The 27,461-nt window shown below is 37.2% G+C and overlaps 2 protein-coding genes across 4 annotated transcripts in view; one reads left to right on the plus strand and one right to left on the minus strand.

Moving 5' to 3' along the window:
• Window positions 1-15,695, minus strand: part of SCYL2 (SCY1 like pseudokinase 2) — an 87,367-nt gene extending 71,672 nt beyond the window's left edge. For 2 of the 3 annotated variants that reach the window (XM_036891202.2, XM_036891201.2), the window contains exon 1: window positions 15,442-15,695. The gene's annotated coding sequence lies outside the window, so the exon portion shown is untranslated. Of the gene's footprint in view, window positions 1-15,050; window positions 15,263-15,441 lie in introns of those variants that run through there. The other variant, XM_057486479.1, reaches the window with a different exon arrangement.
• DEPDC4 (DEP domain containing 4) lies at window positions 659-27,084 on the plus strand. The gene is given in 14 exon segments (XM_057487855.1): window positions 659-791; window positions 15,085-15,699; window positions 15,750-15,794; window positions 15,797-15,916; window positions 18,715-19,076; window positions 19,226-19,248; window positions 19,689-19,711; window positions 19,714-19,833; window positions 23,332-23,512; window positions 25,675-25,898; window positions 26,431-26,573; window positions 26,640-26,794; window positions 26,796-26,829; window positions 26,831-27,084. Coding segments are annotated over 14 exon segments (2,217 nt in total). The 3' UTR covers window positions 26,870-27,084.
• Window positions 27,085-27,461: the final 377 nt, after the last annotated feature.

The following is a 27,461-nucleotide window of genomic DNA, read 5'->3' on the forward strand; positions in this document are numbered from 1 at the left end:
AAAAAAAAAACTTCTCATGTTATCTTTCAAATACAGCTGATCATTTAAGGCAAAAGCAGCAAAAATGTATTATCCTAGTAAAATATGTGTAAGTAAAAAATATGGCAAAACAAACCAAGGACAAGAGAGAAGAAATGGAAGTCTACACTTCTGAAAGACTCTCACAGTATATATGAGGTAGTATAACATCACTTGAAGGTAGATTGTAGCATGTGAAAGACCTATTATAAACCCTAGAGTAATAACTAACATAATAGAGAAATACAGATAAAAAGCCAAGAATGGAAATATGATGGAATCCTAAAGTAAACAGAATACAAAAAGAAGAAAACAGGAAGAAAGAAGAACAAATGTGTATAAAGAGAAAATAGTAAGATAATAGATTTAAATCCACTACATAATTAAATACATTAAGTTTGAATGAGTTAACATCCCAATTAAAAGGCAGATACTGTCAAAAATTGAAAAAAATGCAAGACCTATCTATATGCTGCTTACAAGAAAACCTACTTTAATCCCACTTCACAAGGAGATTTAAAAGTAAAAGAATATGAAAATACACAAAGCTGGAGTGCCTATATTAATAACAAACAAAATAGGCTTTAAGACAAAGAGGGACATTTCATAATGACAAAAGTTGTCAACTCATCAAGAAGACATGACAATCCTAAATGTGACACTCAGTAAGAGAGTTTCAAAATCAGTGCAGCAAAAACTGACAAAACTGAAAGAAGAAATAAGCAAATCCGAAATTAAAGTTGGAGACTTCAAGGATCGTCTCTCAGTAACAGGTGGACAGACAGACCAAGTAGTCAGAAAATCAGTAAAGATATAAAAACCTGAAAAATACTATCAAACATCCTGACCTAAAACACTCCACTCAACAACAGCAGAACACATTTTGTTTTCACATGTAGGTGGAACATTCACTAAGGCAGTCTATATGCTTGGCCATAAAACATGTCTCAACATATTTAAAACTATTGAAGTAATATAAAATTTTTCCTTTGATCACAATGATATTGACTTAGAAATCAGCAATAAATAACGAGAAAAAATGCAAACACCTAGAAGTTAAACTACACTTCTAAATAACCCAAGGGCTAAAAAAGAAATTACAGAGAAAATTTTTAAGTATTTTCAAGTGAATGAAAATGAAAAGCTGTAGGATATAGGTAAAGCAGGCTTAGCGGGAAACTTACAGCTTTAAATGTTTATATTAACATAGAAAAAGTCCAAAATCAATGGTCTAAGCTTCCATCTCAGGAAGGTACTTTTGATTAAAATCAAAAGTAAAAGTAGGAAATAAAAAGTAATAATCAATGAAACGGACTAAATTTAATGTAATTTAATATTCTACTTAACAGAGAAATGAAAAATAGAATTAGTGAAGCGAAAAACAATTTTTTAAAAAAGATAAACCTCTAGTGACAGAAAATTTTAAAGACACAAATGACAAATATCAGAAAGAGGAAATCCTACAGATCCTATTTAAATCATATAAATTGTATTTAAATCCTACAGATACTATTTAAATCATATAGATTTTAAATGAATATGGTATTATATATGCCAATTAATTCAACAACCTGGATAAAATGGAAAAATTTATTGAAAGCCACAACTACCACAACTGACTCAAGGAAGAATAAAGACTATTTCTGTATACTAGAAACAGACAACTGAACAATTAAATTTAAAAAATACCATTTCAAGGACATGAAATACCTATGGATAAATTTAACAAGGTATACAAGACTTGTACAATGAAAAAAACTGCTGAGAAAAATTTAAGACAAATGGAAATAATGTGTTCATGAATTGTAAGGCTCATTATTGTTAAGATATGAATTTTCCCCATCAATCTATAGACTCAATACTATCCAATAAGAATCCCAAAGGCTTTTGTAGAAACTGACAAATTAATCCTAAAGCCTTACTCTGAGAAGGCTCACATAGGCCTCAGTAGATTATCAAAAGGGTCCACTGCACCAAAATGAGTTTAAAGTCTTGTACTCTTCAAATCTTCAACTTCCATGTGTAATCTTTCCTAAAATTCATTTGCTTGAGAACAAGTCTGCATCCTGCAAATTTTCCTTATCCAACTCCTTCTTTCTTCACAATTTTCTCTCATTTGACCAAAGCCAAAGTGTTTTTTGTTTTGTTTTGACCACCACATCTTATGATAGGGCATTTCCCCAAATATAAAACACTTTAGGGGTGAGTTCTCAGATTAAAGATAAGAGAATAGGAAAGCAAGCCAGAAACCTCCTCCCAAAAACACATGAGAGAGGAAAATACAGCAAATCCAACTAGACCTGAAAATATCCTGAAGACTACAGAACAGACCCCCTACACCTGAGGGAGAAGAGAGGACCACATGGAAAAGGGTGAGGTGGCAAAGCCGAGATGGAGCGGGACCCAAGTCCTCCGCCCACCCCAGCCTACTGACAGGATAAAGAGAAACAGAGCAGGGAGTGGGTAGAAGCCCAGGAGAGCTGCACACCTGGCCCTGGAGATCTGCTCTGGGAGCACGAGCCCACATTACATTGGGTTCTGATGATTACTGGGGCTGGACACCAGGGGCAGGCAGAACACTCTAGGAGGCTGAGACTCCAGCCAGTGTGGAGGGCAGGCATGCTCCACCAGCCCTGAGATCCAAAGCAGAGGTGGCAGTTTCAAAGACTTGTCAGCAGCGGGAGGGGTACCAGAGAGGTGATGAGGGTTGGATGGAACTCTCTCCTCAACAGAAACCCCAGCCCTCCCTTGGCCCAAGAGATTGGGAACTCTCGGGAGTACCAGACGCTCCACCCCCATTGCTGGCAATGCAGCCCTGAGGCACCTCCCTGTGTGCTGCTGGGAACCAACCCACCTGGCCAAGCAGCAGTATTAGACTTTGCTGCCTGGCAGGTAGAGGGAGACTCTCCCAGATTGCTTGGCTCCACTTCTGCCCAACCAGAGAGGTACCTGGAGGAGCCAGCCCCAAGAGCTCCTTCCTCCCTGTGGGTGTCCAAACCTGGTGCTGAGTCTGGCTGGGGCACATCAGTCAACCTACCCCATTGAACCTAAAGCCACAGCATTGCTGCAGGCCAGGAAAAGGGTGGCCCCACCCACAGCGAGCTCAACAGAGATTGCAGAGCTGATCACAAAGGCAGCAGCTCAAGCAAACTGCCAACCCAGACTCAGACCACTACAGAAGTCAGACAGAAAGCACCCTACCCATGGCACCCCAACAACTGGGACCCCACAAAATATAACCAGACTAGAGAGTAAAGACTCTTGAGCTTCTGGGCACCAAAGTACACCTTCTTTATAAAGCTATTACTCTTTAGATAAGAAAGCATAGCAGAGACATCTAATCCAAAGGAAGACACAGCATCCCTGACAAAATGAGCAGGCAGAGGATTTTGACCCAATCAAAACTACAAGACAGAACCCCAGAAAGACGGCTAATCTTCTTGATAAAGACTTCAACATAAAGAAATATACACACTCACAGATGTACAGAGAAGTATTCAAGATCTCAATGAAGACTTCAATAAAGAGAAAACCTGAAAAAGAGCCACTTGGAGCTGAAGAATACAGTATCTGAAAAGAAACATACAATGGAGGGATTTAAAAGTAGATTAGATCAAGTAGAAGAGATGGTAAATGAAACAGAAATTAGAGAACAGGAAAACAAGCTGAGGAACTGAGAGAAAAAAGGATTTCTAAGAATGAAAGAATGCTAGGAGAGCTATGTGACCAATCCAAATGAAACAATAATCACATAATATGGGTACCAAAAAGAGAAGAAAAAGACAAAGGAATAGAAAGTCTCTTCAAGGAAATAATTGCTGATAACTTCCCCAATCTGGGAAAGGAAATAGACACTCAGGTCATGGAAGTGCTGAGATCCCCTAACAAAAGGAACCCTAGCAAGACAACACCAAAACATACAATAATTAAAACGGCAAAGATCAAAGATAAGGAGAGAGTGTTGAAAGCAGGCTGAGAAAAAAGATTACTTCAAAGGAAATCCCATTAGGCTATCCGCAGCAGACTTCTCAACAGAAACACTTCAAGTCACAAGGGAGTGGCATGATATATTTAATGTACTGAAACAGAAGGACCTCAAACCAAGATTCCTCTACTTGGTGAGATTATCATTTAAATTTGAAGCAGGGATTGAATAATTATCAGATAACAAAAGTTGAAGGAATTCACCACCAATAAGCCAAGTCTTGCATTATATGATAAAGAGATTGCTGCAGATGGAAATGGCCCCAAGGCTAAATAGCTTTCACCAGTGAAAATAAGCCCACAGTTAAGGTAGTAGACAAACTAATTACCAAGTAAGTATGAAATTAAAACAAAAGAAGAAAAATCAACTACACAAAAAATCAGTCAAGGGATACACAAAAAGTGCAGAATATCACATCTAATAGGAAAAATGTGGAGGAGAAAGAAGAAGGAAAAAATACCTTTAAATTGTGTTTGAAATAGAGTAATCAGCAATTTAAGACAGACTATTACATAGTAAAGAAGCTATCCTTGAGCCTTTGGTAATCACAAAACTAAAGCCTACAATAAATACACACACACACAAAATAAATTTTTAAAAGGGAAGTCCAATTACATACTAAAGAAAACCATCAATAACAAAAGAATGTAAGAGAGGAAGAAAGGAACAGAGAGGAGATTTTAAAAAATCAGAAAACAATGAATAAAATGGCAGTAAGTACATATCTATCAATAATCATCTTAAATATAAGTGGACTGAATGCACCAATCAAAAGATACAGAGTGGCAGAATGGATAAGGAAACAAAACTCATCTATACACTGCCTACAAGAGACTCATTTCAGACCCAAAGACATACAAAGTCTGAAAGTGAAGGGATGGAAAAGATATTACATGCAAATAGGGAGAAAAAAGCAGAAATAGCAGTACTTATACCAGACAAAATTGATTTTAAAACAAAGAAAGTAACAAGAGACAAAGAAGGACATTACATAATGATAAAAGGGATCAGTCCAACAAGAGGATATAACCACCATAAATATCTATGCACCCAAAAAGACAAGGATGCTCACTCTCACCACTTTCATTCAACATAGTGCTGGAGGTCCTAGCCATGACAATCACATCTAACACAAATAAATAAAAGGCATCCAGATTGGTAAGGAAGAACTTAAACTGTCACTGTTAGCAGATGATATATTATACATAGAAAACCCTAAAGAATCCACCAAAAATCTACTAGAATAATTGAATTCAGCAAAATTTCAGGATACAAAATTAATACACAGAAATCTGTTGCATTCCTATATACTAACAATGAACTATCAGAAAGAGAAATCAGGAAAACAACTCCATTTACAATTGCCTCAGAAAGAATAAAATACCTAGGAATAAATCTAACAAAGGAGGTGAAAGACCTATACTCTGAAAACTGAAAGACACTCATGAGAGAAATTAAAGACACCAAAAAATGGAAATCTATCCTATGCTCATGGATAGGAAGAATTAATATTGTCAAAATGGCCATTCTGCCTAAAGCAAATTTAGATTCAGTGCAAGCCCTATTAAATATCAATGCAAAAACCTGAATGTAAGTCAGGAAACCATAAAACTCTTAGAAGAAAACAGGGGCAAAAATCTCTTGAATATAAACATGAACTTTTTCCTGAACACATCTCCTCGAGCAAGGGAAACAAAAGCAAAAATAAACAAATGGGGCTTCATCAAACTAAAAAGCTTCTGTACAGCATAGGACACCATCAGCAGGACAAAAGGGCATCCTACAGTATGCAAGAATGTATTTGTAAATGACTCATCTGAAAAGGGGTTAAAATCCACGTAAAGAACTCATATGCTTCAACACCCCAAAAAATAAATAAATAACCTGATCAAAAAATGGGCAGAGGATCTGAACAGACACTTCTCCCAAGAAGAAATTCAGATGGCCAACAGGCACATGAAAAGATGCTCCACATCGCTGATCATCAGGGAAATGCAAACTAAAACCACAATATCATCTCACAACAGTTAGAACAGCCACTATCCAAAAGACAAGAACAAATGCTGGCGAGGGTGCAGAGAAATAGGAACCCTTCTACACTGTTGGACTGCAAATTGGTAAAACTACAGTGGAAAGCAGTATGGAGGTTCCTCAGAAAACTAATAATAGAAATCATCTGACCCAGTAATTCCACTCCTAGGAAGAAAACAAAATCCCTGATTAGAAAAGATATATGCACCCCTATGTTTGTTGCCACACTGTTTGCAATAGCCAAGATAAGGAAACAACTTAAGTGTCCATCAATGGATGAATATTATTCAGCCATAAAAAGAAAAGAAATTCTGCTATTTCCAACAACATGGATGGATCTAGAGAAGTATACTTCATGAAATAAACCAGGTGGAGAAAAACAAATACCATATGATTTCACTTATTTGCAGGATATAAATATAAGGCAAAACAGAAGGAACAAAACAGCAGCAGACTTACAGATACTGTGAAGTGACTAGTGGTTACCAAGGGAGAGAGGAGCGGGAGGGGTGGGGAGGAGGGAGATGGGGACGGTTGAGCAACTATAATAAAAGAAAAAAAGCTTTAGGGGCAAGAGTACAAAGAATGAAATTAGAGAATGCACTAACCTTCAGAGATTGTCCCCTTAGGAGTAATACAAAAAGAAGTTTGGTAAGAAATACTGAAGGAGGTTGTGCTTTACGTATTCCAGGCCAGACATTAATAGCAACATCCCACACTTTATCTATCACAGAATTACAATCAAGAAATAAAATAGTTGTCACAGGGATGTACAGGAATAAGTTTACTTCAATGAATAAGCAAAAACTCCAAGTTTCTAAAGTTTAATCATGATATACAAAATCTAGAAATTAGATCTTATGTGACTACAAACTCTTGACAAAAAATTTCAAATGCCATCAACTTAAAAACAAGCAGAAGAGTACATCGTTTTCCAAAATTATTTAGTGAATACACAAGCAAAAATATTTGGAAGGCCATTGGACTAAGGTAGCACGTTTGTATCCTGTTTTCTCTATTAAACTATATCTATGTAAATATAACCTACTTTCTTCTATTAAAGATTTAAATTGTAAATAGAAGTAGACTCACTTTCCCTTTTTAATTGAATGTTGCATTTCTGTAAGCAGTTAGAAAATGTTGCAATTGGCATTACGAAAACAAGCATTGCTATGCCAAGTTGTTCTCTATGAACATCTGCTGTTGATTTTGATGGGAAGGTGAAAGTACACAACCACCCTATTTAAAACCTACATATCCATTTCTCTTACTGCCTGTATAGCTACATATTATTTGCCATGCACTTGCTATACATTGGGAATAGTGATATAACTGGAAACATTTCTGCTTTTTAGGGACTCAGTCCAGGGGCAGACTCAGATCTGCAAAGATTTTTTGCAATTAACTAGCGGTATGAAAGTACTATGCTATGGGAACACAAAGACGGGCTTAAAAACAAAGCCTTTTTCAGATAGGAAAAAAGGGAAGGAACAGTCCAGAAAGATTACAGTGTGCCAAGACATAGAGGGCAGGAAGCATATGATGTGATTTGTAAACTACAAATAGTTCAGTGTGAAAACAAATATTTTCGGATGAATATTCAAATTTGAGATGCCTATCCACCATCCAGAGTACATTAGTGTATAAAGGTAGGAAAAGACCTAGAAATTCATCTGGTGAATCATTTAATAATTATTGAGTACCCACTATGTACCTGATACTATGTAAGAAACTGGGGAAGAAAGAAGGAAGAAGAAGACATGAAAGATCTTATCAAAGGAGCAAGAGACAGGGAAGTAAACCAACACAGCATTAACCTACCATGATAAAATGCTACAGAACATATGTGTACAGAGTGTGACAGGAGCAAAAAGGAGAACAGAATAAAGTTTTCCCAAAACAATAATGCTAGAGATGTCTTTAAAGGTGAGTGGGAGTGAACTAGACAGAGAATGGAACAAGTGTAGGAGTAAAAACACAGAGTGAAAACAAAACAGTTCAGATAAAAGTTAGAGGGAAAGAAGTATAGCAAAGGCCAGATCACCATGACATTAAGTAGTAAGAAATTAAGCTATGATAAGTCACAGAAGGGTTTCAGGCATGAGTAAGATGAGCACTCACTCCATCGAGCAGAGTGAAAAATACATTAGAGTTGGAAGTAGGAAAGGTGGAAGCAAAACTGAAGAGACCATCAATATGTAGTTCAGGGATATAATATATATATAAAATCTAGAATGTAATACAAAGCAAGAAAACAAAGGAAAGGACACTTGGAAATAGAGATAGTAGGGAAGTCATGGTAGGTGGACAGCATGTTTCAAAGGTGCCAATTATGTGTATGTTTACTTTATAATTACCTATTAAACTTTTGTTATGTACTTTTATATATTATATATCTTTTTTTAACACATTTTAAAAGAGGGAGAGGTTGCTGAATTAAATAGCAGTAAGGAAGTAGAAGAAAGAAAAAATCAAGAAACAAGTATTAATTGTAACTAAGACAACTTAGTGACCAACTAGAGGAAGGAATCTCCATCAGGTCTCCAACTTTAGAGTCCAGGTGGAGGGTTACCCATTTAATAAGGCAGGACTTACAGGAGAGTTTGTATGTTTTGTGGGAGAAAGAATTCAATTTTGGGCACGTTGAATTTGAGTTGCTCGAATGACATTTACATGGAGATACATCTAGTAGGTTTGTAGGTTTTTAGACATGCAGAACAAAAACTTAGAAAAACAAGATAAAAAATTAGGGCACTGCAAGTAAATGACCTATACTCTGAAAACTACAAGACACTCATGAGAGAAATTAAAGAAGATACCAATAAATGGAAACACATCCCATGCTCATGGATAGGAAGAATTAATATTGTGAAAATGGCCATCCTGCCTAAAGCAATCTACAGATTTAATTCAATCCCTATCAAAATAACAACAGCATTCTTCAATGAACTGGAACAAATAGTTCTAAAATTCATATATGGACCCACAACTAAGATAGCCAAAGCAATCCTGAGAAGGAAGAATAAAGCTGGGGGAATTATGCTCCCCAACTTCAAGCTCTACTACAAAGCCACAGTAATCAAGACAATTTGGTACTGGCACAAGAACAGACCCATAGACCAATGGAACAGAATACAGAGCCTAGATATAAACCCAAGCATGTATGGTCAATTAATATATGATAAAGGAGTCATGGACATACAAGGAGAAATGACAGCCTCTTCAACAACTGGTGTTGGCAAAACTCAACAACTGGTGTTGGCAAGAGAATGAAACTGGATTATTGTCTAACCCCATACACAAAAGTAAACCTGAAATGGATTAAAGACATGAATGTAAGTCATGAAACCATAAAACTCTGAGAAGACAACATAGGCAAAAATCTCTTGAATATAAACATTAGCAACTTTTTTCTGAACGCATCTCCTCGAGCAAGGGAAACAAAAGCAAAAATGAACACATGGGACTACATCAAACTTAAAAGCTTCTGTACAGCAAAGGACACCATCAACAGAACAAAAAGGCATCCTACAGTATGAGAGAATATATTTGTAAATGATATATCCGACAAGTGGTTAACATCCAAAATATATAAAGAACTCACATGCCTCAACACCCAAAAAGCAAATCACCCAGTTAAAAAATGGGCAGAAGATATGAACAGACAATTCTCCAAAGAAGAAATTCAGATGGCCAACAGGCACATGAAAAGATGCTCCACATCACTAATTATCAGGGAAATGCAAATAAAAACCACAATGAGATATCACCTCACACCAGTTAGGATGGCCAGCATCGAAGACTAGGAACAACAAATGCTGGTGAGGATGCGAAGAAAGGGGAACCCTTCTACACTGCTGGTGGGAAGGTAAGCTAGTTCAACCATTATGGAAAGCAACATGGAGGTTCCTCAAAAAACTAAAAATAGAAATACTATTTGACCTGGGAATCCCACTCCTAGGAATTTACCCAAAGAATACAAGTTCTCAGAATCAAAAAGACATATGCACTCATATGTTTATTGCAGCTCTATTTACAATAGCCAAGATATGGAAGCAACCTAAGTGTTCATCAGTAGATGAATGGATAAAGAACATGTGTTACATATACACAATGGAATACTATTCAGCCATAAGAAAGAAACAAATCCTACCATATGTAACAACATGGATGGAGCTGGAGGATATTATGCTCAGTGAAATAAGCAAGCAGAGAAAGACAAGTACCAAACGATTTCCCTCATTTGTAGAGTATAACCATGAAGCAAAACTGAAGGAACAAAACAGCAGCAGACTCGCAGACTCCAAGAGACTAGCGATTAACAAAGGGAAGGGGAGTGGGAGGGCGGATGGGGAGGGAAGGGAAGGAAAAGGGGGTTGAGGGGTATTATGATTGGCACACATGGTATGGGGGGATCATGGGGAAGACAGTGTAGCACAGAGAAGGCAAATAGTGACTGTGGAATCTTACTACACTGATGGACAGTGACTGCAATGCAGTATGGGGGGACAGAATTGATATTATGGGTGAATGTAGCAACCACATTGTTTTTCATGTGAAACCTTCATAAGAGTGTAAATCAATAATACCTTAATTAAAGATCCCATTTTGAAAATCAGGGAGTTAGGAGGTAAGATTCCTGACATATTCTTTGGTAATCAGCCAACAACCTATCTTATGGCAGAGCAAGCAGTCCTGTATGACATGTTCCCAGTGCTTGAAGAAATCACTGTCTTGGAGAACAGGATCAATAAGTTCCTTGTGTTAAGTTTATCTTAAGAGAATTATCTAGAGGGCTGACTGTGGATGGTGACACAATGTCTCTCACTGGAGAGAGACATAATGAGACCACATGTGAAGCCAACACCATCCCCCACCCTCCTGCTCTTTGCCCCGTTCTTGAAAACCTTAAAAGACAGAATCCTAAGCCCTTATGTTCACCTCCTCTCTGAGGTTGCCTGCACTCCCTCCCCCTTTCTTTGAGTGTATACATTTTGCCTTAAATAAAGACTTTTCATGGTTAAAAAAACAAAAAACAAAAAACTAGGGCACCATGTGCTTATACACCATACACTGATTAAGAATATGGGCTTAAAAAGGTTATCCAAGGAGACCCAATAAGAGTAAGGAAGTATATGAGTGTAACAGAAGGCTAAGGACAGAATGAACTGAATGAGCTTTTAAAGTAAGACCTCAACTTAAATGAAATTTTGTATTATTAACAATAGCCTTTTGACAAAAAACTAGGATCCAAATCTCTTTTCTTAAAATGATAGCTCTTCAAATTTTCACTTAATGAATAAGCCTATTTTTTTCCAAAGACAAAGTTATAAATAGAAATATTTATTCACATAAGCCATTCCCCTCTGTACTTGATATTGATATTCAACCATCTTCCCCTCCTAAATCTCAGTGAAGTATGACTTGGGGCAACTTCATTATGATTCCAAGATTATCTCTCTCTACCATCTGGCTTAGCCATCACTTGACTTTAAGTAGAGTCAGTAAGTAAATGTGTTGTAGTACTAGATTTCACATGAACCTGTCAGACGGTGGGTTGAGTTACAGCACCTGATAGCAAGGAAATGAAAGGAACTGGCAATTCTTTCAGTTCTGCCTACTCATAAACTCTAGATAGAGCAACAATATAATAGATAAAATTATATTTATGATAAAAATTGTCTCAATTTTCAAGTAACGAAACTGCAAAAAGAGCCCTTTACTTCCCCAGAATATTAAAAAGCAGAATTAGCTTGCATTTTTGTTGCAACTACTGTAATGAAAATAAAATGGTAATTATATCTGACAATGAAATTATATTTAGTAACTGTTAGTCTCAGGGCACCTAGCAGAAACTAGACTTTCAATATGTGCCTAAAAACACACACTGACTACAAATAACAATAATACAAATAAAAACAAATAAATTCAAAATAGTTTGTGTTATTCCCTAAAAAGGCACAAGGACCTGAGATTTCTATGTAAATGCCTGAAGGGAATACCACTTACATAGTTATTTATATAGTTAGGTATTCATAAAATGAAATTTTGTAGTTTCAAATAATTACATTAACATGACATAAATACTTTTGGTAAAATGCTTTATAAAATTTGGGGGAAAATTTTGTACCTACACTCATATATGCAGTGCTTATCTGTTTTTATCCAAAGTAAGTAATCTGTTTTGGCTCAAATGATAAGTTAGATATTCCCTATAGTTGTAGAGAATGATTATACTCAGCTGATACAATTTTTGTTTTCTGAATAGATTAAACATGAACAGATTACTTACAGGAGACAAACCTGATTTAAAAACAAACAAAAAACTAAGGAGACTTAGCAATGTACAATGAAGCACACATCCATTCATCAAATTACTGGGTATCTACTAGGAGGAAAGTACCATGCTAGGTGCAGCAGGAAAAACAAGCAGCAAAACATTCAGTTCCCTTCACTGTTTACAAATTTAAGACTACTGTTCAATAAGATTAAAAAAGCAACACGAGCAATTATAAGGCAACATGTTTAATATCAAATTAGTAAACTGAACAGTAAGAAAGAACTGAGTAGAATTTACATCCAGTTTTTCTGTAGGCACTTCCAGCCCATGAACTTGGCATAGTTTTTACTGCAGGAAACAATCAGGTTTTTGATACTATTATAATTTTCTTAAAAAGGAGCAGCAGCACTGAGTTGGCAGCATCTCATAATTCAGCTCCTCCAGCTGGAAAAGGGGGAAGAGGAATAACTGAATAGGAAATTAGACTAAATGACCACTAAGGTCATTTCCTTATGTTGACAGTTCTTCCTTGATTTAAGAACATATAAAACCTGAAATACAGTGTAGTTCAACATGTGAAAACTGAAATAAATAAAGCACTGATGTGCTAAGACAATGATTTCAAACTCTAAGGCAAAGGTTTTCAAACTCTGGTGAACATCTAAATACATCTAGTAACATCTAAAAGCATCTAAATGACTGGATAACTTATTAAACCATATAGATGCCCATGTACTATCTCAAACCTCTGGAATGAGAATCTATAAATGTGCAGTCAGGGCATTTGTTATTTTGAGCAGCTCCCCAGTGATTCTGATTACAGTGTAAGAATTAAATGTCACAGTTGTGTTAAAGTATACAATTTTCAGAGGCAAGGAAACCGAGGTGAAGATGCCAGTTCTAGTACTTACTAGCGCTGTGACCACCAACTAGCCTAACACTATTTCTAATTTTTAAAAAGGGGGAAAGGCCATACCTCAAGTGATTGTTGTGAGGAGTAAGGATGATAATGCACATAAAATGCTTAGTACAATTCCTGGCACATTTAGTAAGCATTCAATGAATTCATTTAACTAATATTTATTAAGCACTTACACAGTATTAATAAATAAGCAACTCTGCAATGGTGTCATGAGAACATGTAATTAGGAGAATCTATCCTAATGAGTAAAATCTTCCCTGAAGTGAGCTGAATGAGTAGGCACTGGCTAAAAGAAAAGTAAAGGAAGCACATTTCCAGGTAGAGGAAGCATTGTAAACAAAAGCCACATAGCTGAAGCAAAACAGAACAAAGTGACTAGGAGAGAAAGGAATGTCAGAAAATACTGTGGAGATAAGGTTGGAAATGTAATAGAGTGGGAGCGGGGAAGGGGGCAAACAGGCTGTTAAGATTTTAGTTTCCCTTAAAAACGGTGAAAGTCACCAAAGGGTTTTAAATATGGAGACAATGTGATTATATCTGCAGTTTGAAAAAGTCACTCTGTACAGTGTGGAAAACTACAGAGGGGGCCACAGAAAATGCAAGTCGACCATAATTAGGAGACTAGTGATACTTCAGATAAGAGATGATGGTGGCTAGAACTAGAGTACTAGTGGTAAAGATGAAGAGTACACAGACTTAAGATATTCAAGAGGCAAAATCAACAGGACTTCATGAGAAAGTGATATGAGGCATGAGAGAGAAGAAGTTGTCAAACTTGTACTACAGAAAGGGATGGATGATAAAGCTAGTCATGAGTTAAATAAGAGGACCTATTTTTCTAAAGGGGTTAAATCATGAATTCCAAACATATGAGTATGAGTAGTTATTCCCAGTAATAAGGTTGATTTGTACAAAAATATTCCACTGTATGAAGTATAATATGCTCATATTTATTTTATTGGGTGTTTATGGATCCCAAAGACAAAAGAATAGGTTTCTGTATGTGTGTAAAGTAGATATGAACAGAATGAAGGTCCTTACCTAGCATCAGGTTCCTTTCTTTTACACAATACACAGAAGTGTATTTGACTACAGTTTAATACTGTTTCAAGAATTCTAGTTACACACTCAACTGATAAATCATTTTCAGCTTTAATTATTTATACTAACGAATTAAGACAGAAAACCAAACAAAAAAGGCTGCAAAGGCCAAAAGGGAGCTTTAAGCACCTGCCTTTCAAGCCACTATCAGAACATGATCGGGTTTAACAGTGACAGACTGGTTTAGGACATCTTCGTTAAACTCTATTAATTTTTCAGAATGGAGAGTCATGCGAATGCGACTTAGATAACTTATTACTCATAAAACCCCACTGTAAACTGAAGTCATCATACAGATAATTCCTGAACTTGATCTACAAAAAGCTAGCCTGCAACTTAGAATTTTAAGTCACTACTGCAATAGAGCTGTTAAGATGCTTGAGTCTGGAGTCTCACAAAGACTGTTACAGTCTTGACAATATTGGTTTCCTTAATTACTGATAACAGGCATTTATTCAGTCAGATCCCAAGACGTTTTTGCAAGCTTTATCGGTCTAAACCTCCATCCTTTCTCTCCCGCTTAGAAAAACAAGGGTGCAGGAGCCACCAAGGTTTTTAGTCTTTACGAAACACCTGCCCCACCCACCTCACAAACAATAACCTTCCGTTCCAGAACTGTAGCTACGGTCAGAAAAGGACGCCGGACGGTAGGGCCCTGGTTGGTAACCCAGGTTATCAGTGGCGGACCTAAGAACTGAAGGGACCTGTCTTACCCAGTCTCAAGAGTAGCGTCCAATTTCCCAAAAGCGCCAAGATCACCACGGAAACCCGAGCTCCTGAGCCCGAGTGGGGGGCCTCCCTCTCTGACACAGAACTCGTCCCCGGGGCTCTCGTCGCTTCAGGGCCTCTTCAGGGACCTGAAGCCTTCGGACCAGCTCCCCGGAGCTAGAAGCTCCCCAAGCCCGGCTCCGCGCGAGCACCCAGCGCCCCAGCCCGCAGCCGGCAAACCCGTCACCAGGCAACAGTCGCCAGGCCCGGAAACCTTGGAGGCCTACCCCGGGCGCGAGTCCTTCCCCATTCCCTCCGTGCTGGCCTCCGGAGTCCCGGCAGGAGCACGGCGGGTGGGGGGGGGGGGTCGCACCGTGCCCGTGGGCAGCCGCTCACCTCTTCCTCTTTCCTCCCGGGAGGGCGGTTCTGGGACTCGTTTCCCCCGCCCCCCCAAAAGCTTGCTGGTTGCTCCTGGTCAGCGTCCGCTCCCGGCCACTGCCGCCGGCTTACTCCATAGCCTTCTCTATTCGTGCGGCCTCAAAGACTGGAGCCGGAGGAGGGAAGGGGGAGAGAAGGGGAGGGCCTGGGGGGGAAGAGTAAGGGAGGGGGAAGAAGACCGAAACACCGGCCAGCCGCGACATAACGTCACTTCCGGTCGGCTTGGACGGGGCGGGGCCTGAACTTCCTGGGACCTGTCCCCTGAGTCGCGGTGTGGGGTCACGTGCCCGGGGAGGAGCTGGCGCGCGAGTTATAACGGTTTTGACTCCGCGGTTCCGAAACCTTGGCAGCCAGAGTGAGCTTCCGGGCCCACGGCGGACCCGGCAGAGTTTCGCGAACTCTAGAGGTGGCTTCTGCCGGAAAAGGAAGACAGGTAGCCCTGCAGATCCTATCCAAATATATACAGAAGGGGAGGGCAGCTTAGAGGAGCAGGTGGTTTGAACTTCGCCCCTCCGGCTCCTTGGCCCCGCCCCTTTCACGGCCCCGCCCCTCTCCCGGCTCACCTGCCCTCTCTGGTGCCGGACTGCAAACGGCAGCTTTGTCTTTCGCGAGGACGCCTTGGGGAGTCCAGCAAAGCAATGCTTACCAAACTGTAATATGCACACAACTCATCTGGGGACTTTGTTAAGATGCAGTTCGAATTCAGGAGTAATATCTGATACTCCGCGCTTCTAATCAGTGACGCTAATGCTGTTGGTTACAGACTACACTTAGAACAAGAGGTTAAAGTGCTATATGGCAGGCTACTTGAGCTGGAGAATTATTTCTTTAACCTAGCCTACTTGCTTATCGAAGGCTAAAGACAGGCAGTAGTCCACAGAAAATACCCTTGTCTCCATCACTGTTAGCCATCTCCGCTCCACCTCTCCTCTCCGCCTTCACTCCCCACGGGTCAGTGCTCCCCACCACACCTCTTCTGATGACACTGCAACTCCTGTCTTTACACTGTCCACAGTTTCTCGGGCTAACTAACATTTCAAGGATAGACAGAAGAACACCTTCTATCACAGAAAGCATGTGAAGGTGATGGGCTTTTATTTCTGCCGTTTATCATAAACAGCAGAATAGCGTAAAGTTGGACGTTGTGTTTCCAGTTACCTGTAGTCGAAGGAAGAGAGGGCTTAAGTTTTTAGAGCCTAAAAAAAAAAAACCTAGAAACATCATTCTAAATGTTTCAACTTAATCTCTTATCATTCTGAAAATTTTTAATTAAGAACTTACTGAGGTAGAGAGAAATGAGGAGTTCTGATAATTGTATGGGTTTCTTCTTGAAGTGATGAAGTGATCTGGAGTTAGATAATGATGGCTGCGCGACTTTGTGAATGTACACTTTATAAGGATGAAGCTTATGGTATGTGAGTTACATATTAATTTTAAAGTGTACATCTCCAATTAATTTTTTTAATGTATATATGTACATTATAAAGATTCAGAAAAACAATAAAAAACGAACATTGTTCATTACAATCCTACTTCCTAAAGTTTAATGGTTTGAAATTTATCCTCCCAGAACTTTATCTTTATGTATATTTGTGTATAGGTTGGGAATTCATTTTTAAATAATTAGAATACTATAAAAATTGTTCTGCTCAACTAGTTTTTTGTTTTTGTTTTTCCTAATGAGATCCTTCCATGCTATAAGCCTCATTCTTCCTAATGATTGCTTAATACTCCATAGGAAGGCTATGCTGTAATATAATATTCCCCAGAAAGAAGTAAAAAGCTAACCTTTTCAAACAATAAGGCTTCCCTCTCACTTACCAACTTCACATTTCCCTGTATGGCCCCGGAAGATGACTGGTTAGCCAGAGACGGGTAAGATTCCTCAAGGGAGGAACAACCTAAGACAGGCACAGTCGCAGGGGGGCCATCAGGTGAGAAATTGGGGATCAACAGAGGTGAGGCTTAGAACCTCACCCCCCCTGTTCTGAGAGAAATCTTCTGCATACGTGGATGTTTTATTGCCCTGGTCTAGCTTGGATTAACACATAGTCTACAGGCACACACCTGATCATCTACATTTGCTCTCTTACAACACTGAACTATGTTTTCTACCTTTATCTTGTATCTACCTACCACTTCAGCATTTTATTAAAAAAAATAATAATAAAGAGAGAAATGTGGTATCCACATATAAATCAAGTATAAAAACCAAATGAGTATTCATATTTGAACTGACTGTTTAGAGTTCATAATGCATGAGCAAAACCAAAAGTTTCTGTGATGACTGCCCTTGTACTGTTCACTATGTAACTTATTCATTATGTAAGAATTTGTTCTCCATGTAAGAACTTGTTTGTTATGCCTCAGAAGATTGGAGACTGACGAAAATTAGGCTTGGGGTGGATTAATGATTGTGCATTGAGCATTGACTCCCCTATACAGAATTTTATTGTCGTTAACAACCATTTGATCAATAAATATGAGAGATGCCCTCAAAAAAAAAAAAAAGTACACACTTCCAATGGTAAAATAAATAAGTAACCGGGATGTAATGTATAGCATAAGGAATACAGTCAAGATATTGTAACAGCTTGGTAGGGTGATAGCTGGAACCTCGAATTATATATATAAATGTTCTACCACTGTGTTGTACACTTGAAACTAATGTAATGTAATACTGTGCGTCAACTACCCTTCAATAAAAAATAATTATTTAAAAAAAAAAAATATTCCCCAGGTGATGGTTATTGTTTTCAGATTTTCATTATTCCTCAGAAACTTTTCAACATAAAGAGATGGTAGATAAGTTGATTGTTTTATTGAGCTCCTTGCCTTAGATCTTTCATGAAGAGCTTGCCATTGGTGAAAAAGGCAAAAAGAAGAAAGAAAAAGCAGAGCCTGGTGAAACCACAGATCTATAATAGTCAAGACTCCACTGTGTTTGTGTTTTCCTTTTAAAAGTGTCCTGAAATAGTATTCTTCAAGATTAAGTATAGCCAATTGTTAATCATATTAGGTAAGTGTATATAAATTCACATATTAACTTATTACTTCATATCAGTAAAGCAAGTTTTATTGGCAAACATGGTGCAATCTTAGTAAATTTATGTAAGATGAGGAAAATTTTAAACCTTGGCAGCAGATATATCATAAAACATAAGATTGTCAAAACTGAAAACTCAAATATTATGTATCATTTAGATTAGAAAATTTTTAATTTTTTTTCAGGTTGCTCTGGTCCTTTTCAAGCTACTAGGTTATGGGATGGTATTATTCACTCCCTTCAGACTCAAGTGGAAATAAAAAGAAGGAGGTATCATTTAAGAACATACAAAGACTGTTTTACTGGTTCTGATGCTGTTGATGTAGTTTTAAGTCATCTTATGCAAAATACATGCCTAAGTAGTACTGACATCTCTCGTCTTAAAGGAGTTCTTCTTTGCCAAGATCTAATGAACTATAAAGTGTTTGAACCCGTGGGAATGAAGCTATTAAAAAATCAAAAGGAATTAGAATTTGAAGATTCAAACAATAGTCTCTACAGATTTCTAGGCAATAAATCATCATATATATTTTGTAGAAGAAAAAACGTTCTGAGAATGGATTAACTGATGAAAAGAAAGCAAAGGAATTTTTAAGGTTAGTGTTAACCACAATATTGTAATATACTGTGTTTAGACTCAGACAGAACAGTCTTCATTGATCTAAACTTAAATGTTATGCTTTCATGTTTCTTCAGAAGTCAGTAAAAGAAATAGCCATGTAAAAATGAGTTCATTTCTGCCTTTACTCTAAAGCTGTTGTGGAAAGCATCACATAAATTTTTCATGATTTATACTAGGAAAAACTTCATTTCCTCTGATGAATTGTGTGCTTCCTAACTTTGAAAAATGACAAAGTTATAAAAGCAAAGGTTAAGGTTATCTGGAAACTTGAGGAAAAAATTTTCTACTCCATCATAGCAACTATGTTAACCTTAGAATCAGCATATATATTCTTTCTTTTTATTTACAATCCCAATTTGTCCTCTTTTGGTAATAGTCTATTATCTAATAAACTAATTACTGTGTCTTTTACTATAAACTGCCAGAGATTCTTTATGGAAATAGGGAATGTCCAAGTTTTAATAAGTAAATTTAGATGTATATTTCAAGTTTTGGTCCTGTGTATAATGGAAAAATTCACATACTATTTCATAACAGACCAGAAGATAAAATGATTTCAAATCTCTAGCACAAGAGATTGGTGAGGAAAGAATTGAGGAATGTGTTCATATAATGAATGGGAATCTGGCTTTACCTCCAAATATCACAGTTGACAAAACTGTTCTCCTGCTTTCAAAAGAAGGTAATTTCAGTGTTCATTAATTTTTTCAGAACATTGTAAGAAAGAACTGACTTTTTAAATAGAATTTATTTTTTAGAACAGTTTTAGGTTTACAGGAAGTGGAGCAGAGAGTAACAGAGTTCCCTTTCTCCCTTACCTCCACACATTTACATCTTCCCCCATGGGCCTCCTGAACAGGTGTGGTACACTTGTTATAATTCATGAACCTATATTGATAAATCATTATCACCCAAAGCCTATAGTTTACATTAGTGTTCACTTTTAGTGGTATATATTAGATGGGTCTTGACAAACGTGTCATGATATATACTCACCATTATAGTATAGGGAAGAGTTTCAGTGCCTTAAAATCATCTGTGTGTCACCTATTCACCCTGCCCTTTCTCCCTAACCCCTGGAAACCACTGATCTTTTTTTGTACTGTCTCCCAGAACTGACTTTTAAGATTTGATAATAAAAGTGTGTTTGGTGTATTGGCTCTCTATTCCTCTTCCTCAGAGTTTCCTTCTATAGATTGATTACATTAGACAAAAACTGGTGAGGCAACATAGATCAAATAACATTTACTTTATTTTTTACAATGACATTGATAAGATTAAGTGGAGGTGCTATAGTCCATACTACCAGAAAAAAAAAATGCAGATATTACCAGTCCTTATTATTTATAGTCCAAGATCATGTTCCTGTGAACATATCCTCTGTATATTGTATAAACCCTCCCAAACATCTCACTGGCCTTTGCCTGTCTAAACAGATTAGCTAGGCTACGTGTTACTCTACTCCCTTTTACTATTTAGTTTATCCACTTGTAGTTTTCTCTTTATAATGCCACTAATGGTAGAAAGAAGGGTCCCATACCCAGGGCAGTTGGGAGGAAGGTATATGTAATTAATTAATGGTTGTACCCTTTACCACATTTGGAAACCATTAGAGAAGCAAAACAAGCATGATTTGCACACTGGAGGAGCAAAGGTTGTCAACAATAATTAGGGCAAGTTCCATAAAGGAAATACAGAGTGCCAAAAGAAAGGGTGTAGAGTAAGAATGGGGTCTAGAGGAGAACTCTGAGGAGGACTAGTATTCAGAGGACAGGCAGAAGAAGAGAGGCCAACAAAAGTACAGTTTGTATCTGTTACAAATGGAAAAATAACTTTTCCCATCATCTTCCTGTTAATGTTGGGTACCTCTGGAAATTCCTAACTAAAGCTGGATGTAATTTGTCAGTAAAGATGCCAGTGCAAATAATTTCCAGTTTCCAGCCTTTCTCTGCTAAACATATATATTTATCATAAATGATCTAACAGTAGATACATCTTATTTCACACTAGAATGTGAGGTACTTAAACAGGGACAGTCCTTATTTTGTTCACCATTGTGTTGTCATTGAATGGCACAGTACCTAGCTGTTGGTAGGTATATAAACATTTTGTGGATGACTGGCTTAACTATAGCCTTCTTGTTTTGTAAATATTTTCTTTGTATGCATTCTATACATATACATATATGTATGTGTTTGGATGTATATGCTATCTTAAACATTGGATAGATTGTACACTCTTCAAAAACAAAGTCTGTCTCCCTTATATCTCCATCATTCAGCACAGTGATAGCACTGAGCATGAAGTACTCCATAAAGATGACTGTGGTAGTGGTATGTGTTTCCACAATATCCTTCTCAAGTTTAATTTCCCTCTGCAGAGTTATTCTGTTTATCATCTCTGCATTTGGTTAGTCTGTTCTAAATATGCACATTTCTCTGCTCCCTCTCCTTCAGGTCTGTATTCAAGTATCCTCTTCCCAAGGGTAATCCCTACACATCTTACTTAAAATTGCAACACTACCCTATCCCGCATCCCCGCCCACCAGCACTACCTCTCTCGTTTCCACTTTATCTCCGTAGAACTTAACAGTAACTGATGCACTATGGATTTCATTTTGTTTGTTTGTTTGTTTCTTTATTGCCTGTCTCCCTTCCCCCTGCTACAGTATAAGCTCCATTAAGGCACTCATTTTGCCTGTTTTGGTTACCACTATATCCCTGATACCTAGAAAAATGCCTAGCTTGAGTACCTAGACAAATAGGTCTAAACAAATAATTGTTGAATAAATGGATATTCTGTCTTGATGCTCTTGCAGAATACTCCTTTTCCCATTTTTGGACTTACTAATATCTACTTATACTTCTTAATGACTTGATAAAATTTGCCTTCACCCATTTCATATGTGGTTTTCCTTGCCTCCTTACTTAGGGTGTGGCTGCTGAAGGCTGGCTGTTTTTTATGTATCTTTTTCTAGCACCTGGTTCAGTGCTATGTCCAAAGATTGGTGTTGACAAATGTAGTCTGATTGATTAGAGGCTATTTATGGTCTCAAAGTTTTTACTTTACTTTTACTGAAAGATTGTTAATTCGATTTATTTTTAGCCAATAACTCAGAGGTAGCAAATTCAGACGCCTTTTAGGAGTCAGGTAGATCAGAGAGCCAACAAATACTTAATTATCAAATAGGTAGGAAAAAATACATACTTTCATTCTGCTTGAAATGTATAGCCCCCTCAGGCTATTTTTCCTTTTCCTACTTAACACCGAGATATAAATACAGGGAAATTGATTTTTACTCTAGCAAAACCAAAAGGGAAATACCATGGAAATGGTAGCTGACACTCATCTTCACTGTTTTGCAATTCAAGGAGGAGCGGTGGGTTGTGTGAACTGGAAATAATACACCAATGCAAAGTGAGTGCCTAACTCAGATCAGCTGACTGGTTGGGCATCAATTCAAGCCCAGTGTTTTGAGATCTTAAGATTTTTTGAAAAATGAGAGGCTTCAAACCGAGAATTTTCCATGAAATATGCCATTTTTATTCAAAATATTTATAACCAAACAAAACATGACTGTAGTCCAAATTTAATACATAGGCCACTGACTTGAGAACTCAGCAAGAGATTTACTATAGCTGTTGCTTTTATAATTTTGTTTGATTTAAAGGAAAAACAAAACATTAATTATGATCAGATGATGAGCTAATGAAAAGCTTAATTAACTCTTAACCGGAATGACCAGAAACCCAAGATTAACCTAATACTGTGTTTTACTTTAAAAACAATGAGCTACAGCTATGTGTGCTGCTTTGAGTAAAATTAGAATTGGTAATCTCATATTCTCACAGATGGGCAAAATAGTTTATATACATGACCAATAGCTTTTTATACTTGAAATTAACCCATTATTGGCCTTAAAAGTTAGAGAATATCATTTATAATTAACACAACCAGAAAATAAAGTCAATATGGCTTATAACCTTGATGTCTATTTACAAGTCAATCTTGAAAAGAAAAATTGTTATTTAGCTAATTTAAATTATCCTAGTATTAAATCAATGCATTATATTAAGGTAGCTTTTCTTTTGTATTTGTAGAAATGGAAGAATTTTATAATATTGGTTAAATGTGCATATGTTATTTATCAGTCTGTTACTTTATTTTTCTTTCTAAGCAGTGGAAAATGTTTGGAAACAACAAACGTTGTTATGTATTCTGCAGGTGATTCACCTTCCATTCTTGGAAAATATTTTAGAGCCTCCAGTTAAAACACAGAATCTTCAGTTATGTAAAGAGGAAGATCTCATCTCAAACACTTGTCTAGACAGAGAGACTGTTCCAGGCTTATGTCTACCTAAGTGATCATTTTTAATTTTTTGCAATATTTTATTGCATTATTTTTTTTAAAGTGATGAAAAAATCCATGATGAATACAATATCAAAAATTTAAATAAAGATAGGACCGACACTACAAGAGATAACCACTATCTTAACTGATATTGTGATAATTTTTATTGTCAAATAATTTATAACTAAAAAGTTCTTTCACATATTTTGCCCTTCAAACTTTAAGATGTCAGAACATATCCATATGTATAAACTGATACCATCTCTGTTTTATAAATTAATCACTGACTTGAGCTAACATAGAAAGTCACTGTTTATACCCTTTAGGAAGTTCACTGGAAATCAGAGTGGTTTTATACATATGAATTCAGTCATAATTTGTCAATCATCCTGTCCCTGCACTAGCCCTGAATGTTTTCCAAATTCTAAAATTTGGAAATTTTCCCCAAATCATTTCCATTTTATAACCCCAAAATAACATAACCATCACAGGGTCTACCAGCTTACTACCCTTGCCCTAAAAGAATCTGCAGTGTAGTAGGGGAGACATTCATGAAACAAAACTTCACAGTGCAACAAGGTAAATCCTATCATGGAATCAGCCTCATTTGTAGAGAAGATACTCAGGGAACCCTATAACCTGAATGAGCCTCTCTTCTCTTTCACTTTCAACTCCAAGATATTTGTCACTCCTGAATAAACCAGCTGCTATCAACTCTAAGACCTTGGGTACTGTTGGGATTCCAGCAGAAAGAACCAATAGGATACTTCCTGCCCAAATAAGAAAAAAATATCACACTCCAAGACTGAGTACCCGAAAGCTTCAAATCCTGGGAAGAGCTTGGTGACCAGAAACCTGTGGACCCCCTTAGATAGTCATGGTCTGGTTTGCACATGGCAGAATCCTAATTCCTTAATTCAAAATAGGCCAAGAAAGACCCAAATGGCTGAGTCTTACTCAGCCCTAGAGTTAGGGAGAGTGTAGGGACACTAGCAAAAAGAGTATTTCTTTAGATGCCTCTATAGGAAACAGCAGTCAGTTGGCCTTTATAAGCTTCCAGGCAGAAAGCTTAGGTTGTCTGCAAGGGAAAAGCAATCCAGCTAGGATCTAGAAGACTTGTTACACATGTTAACCAAGATATACCACTCATCTGTCATGGGGGCAAAAAGAGAAGGAAAGAGGAAGGGAAAAGTGAATGGAAAAGGAAAGGTACTTGAGGATTATCAAGAGTTCCGAGTATATCACTCAGGAGGCCCATCATAAGAAAATATTGGAGGAGAGACTTTAATCAGACTATAGAGAAATAACCAGAACCCCAAGATGGAGACAGATGAAGAGGAAATGAAACGTTGCTAGGCAATGACCTTTGATCTGTTCTCTTACTATTTTCTCCTCTAATTGTGCAATTATTAGCCACATGTGCGCAAACATAGGTACAAACACACGCACACACATTAATTCCCAGTTGATAGGGAAAGACTGTGGGAGTGTATAAAGTCTAAGTGCCAAATAAGCAGTCAAAACAGAAGAGATGTAGTATTAAGGAATATTATAATCAGTACTAACCTATCTCAGCGAATTCTGACGGTTGGGAAGGTGGCAGATGGAAACAGGGAATTAAAGGCCTTCCAAAGGCATCACTGGAGGGAGGGAGGGAGGGAAGAGGAGTGAAAGGATCCTAAATTTCTTATCTTATTGGGGTGAAGAGATATAAAAGTGTGAGGTGGGATAAAAATGCATCTTGATTGAGGAATTATTTGGCATGTTATTTTCAAATAGTAATAGAGCCATGTTCACTTAATTACTGGAGTAGGGGTCGGGTGGGGGGGACCACCAGTGGAATGGAGCAGCACAGGTGAACTCCACTTAACAATCAAACAAACTCAGAAATAAATTATGAAAATGTGGCCAAAAATTTTTTTTAATTCTTTGAAACTAAAGGTACAGGAAGGTGTGGTAGTATTTGGTGAGGAAAAAAGCTATTCCTTCTCATTTATACCCTCAGTCATATCCAGCAAAAACTATTGAAATGCTTCTCTCAAAAATAACTTCTTCTTCAGATTTAGTTCAATATAAGCTAGATTTTATTATGTTTTATTACACAGGGCTTTAGGTAGCTAAATGGTAATGCTAACTATTGATTTGTTTTGTTTTGTTTTGTTTTACCATCAGGATTGATAACTGGCCTAATGTAGCAGCTGAATGCTTGGAATATTTCCCTGACTAGTTAATAGTTACAGTTAGTCAGCAGTTAGAACAAAACAGAAATGAAGAGACAAGATTGAATATAAAGAAGATACTCTTTGATGTCATTGTAAAATATTACAGTCAAGAGAGAGGTTGCCTATTAACTGATGAGTATTTTGACATTCATTTAGGAATTCTCAAACTCTTAGGTAAGAAAGGATGTTTAGTTTTCTGCATATAAGACATTTCAAAGATACACGTTGCAGACATTTTATATATTATATGAGTGTTACATTTTAATATTTTTTTCTATGGTGCCAAAGTACCTCATGGAGTCTTTTTGATTCACTAATGTTGCCCACCACATAAATTGTACTATCAAATGTAACCAATGTAATATAGGACATTAGATCTAAGGTAATTACTATCACAGGCACCTTCTAAGAAACATTTTAATATAGTAGAGGATTGGAGAACTGAGGTATCTGGAAATAATTTGGTTTAGCAAAATACAAATTGAGTGACATAATATCATCTCACTTTTTTATCTGTGTTAGTGGCCATATAATTTCATGTTAAAAGTAAAATACTGTTTGATACTGCTGGATCTAATTACACAGGTGTTTAGCATATTATATAGAATTATATGGATAATTGCCTGTGTGTTTGCAATGTCATAATAAAAACTCTGATCTCCATTTTTTGTCCCATGCTTTGTCCTCTTTGCAACCCATGTAACAGAAAATGAGAAAAGAACAGAAGCACTTGAAGCAACACAACTATATCTGAAGTTTTTGTTGCCCAACATCAGAGAAAAATTACAATGGCTACCTACTTTTATGGCTATTGCCTCAGAACCCAATGCCTGCAAGTTACAAAAACAGGTGAAAAAAATTGCAATAACGCTTTTACAATTTTCTGCCATTATTTTCTTTTAAAAACCATTTAAGTAATGTTACTCTTTTTTTTGCAGTGATAACAAAATCATGATCCTGAAAACTCTTGCCAAACCAGTTTTGCCAACCAAATCATTATTAAAAGTACAGGCAGAGCAACTAGTCTGGTTTCTTCTGGATTATCATTCTGAACTCTTCAAGGTATCTGTTATTTTGCCTGGGTACATTTATTACTAAGCTTGTTTGTGTCAAGAAAAAAGGCAAATCATTCACTTTATAAGTAATCTACTGAGTACCTATAATATGCAAAGTTTGAAGGAATGCTGCCTCCCCATACCCACTAAAGAGGAGGAAGCAGACTTAAAACAGTGTTGATAGTTGCAAGTATAGTAATTAATTTCTTCACCCACTTCTGATGTATTATATGTGCCAGGCCCTGTTCCAGGTGCTTGGAATAAGCAAGCAAAACACAAAGATGCATGCTCTTGAGAAGCTTATATCCAAGGAAGGAAGGACAGAGAATAAAAGAATAAACACAATGTATAGTCAAATTATACAGATAGAAAGTAATAAATGCAATAGAAAAAAATAAGTAGGGTCAGGGGACTTAGGAGTGCCATGGTGGAGGTAAGTGGGAGCTTACAGTGTAAAACAGGGTGGCCAGGAGGATTAAAGATGGCGGCACAAGAGGAGGGACAGAGGCTTCCTCCTAAAACTGGATACAATTAGAAAATATAGTTGGTGCAACTAATCCTGAGAGAGCAACAGGAAAGAAGATGGCACCAGACTGCACACACCTGGAGAAAAGAGCAGACCTCACCGAACGGGGTAATGTACCAGAGCTGTGGCTCCGTGGGACCTGAGCCCCTCCCCCAA

Source organism: Manis pentadactyla, chromosome 10 (assembly GCF_030020395.1).
Source record: "Manis pentadactyla isolate mManPen7 chromosome 10, mManPen7.hap1, whole genome shotgun sequence".
Taxonomy (NCBI): domain Eukaryota; kingdom Metazoa; phylum Chordata; class Mammalia; order Pholidota; family Manidae; genus Manis; species Manis pentadactyla.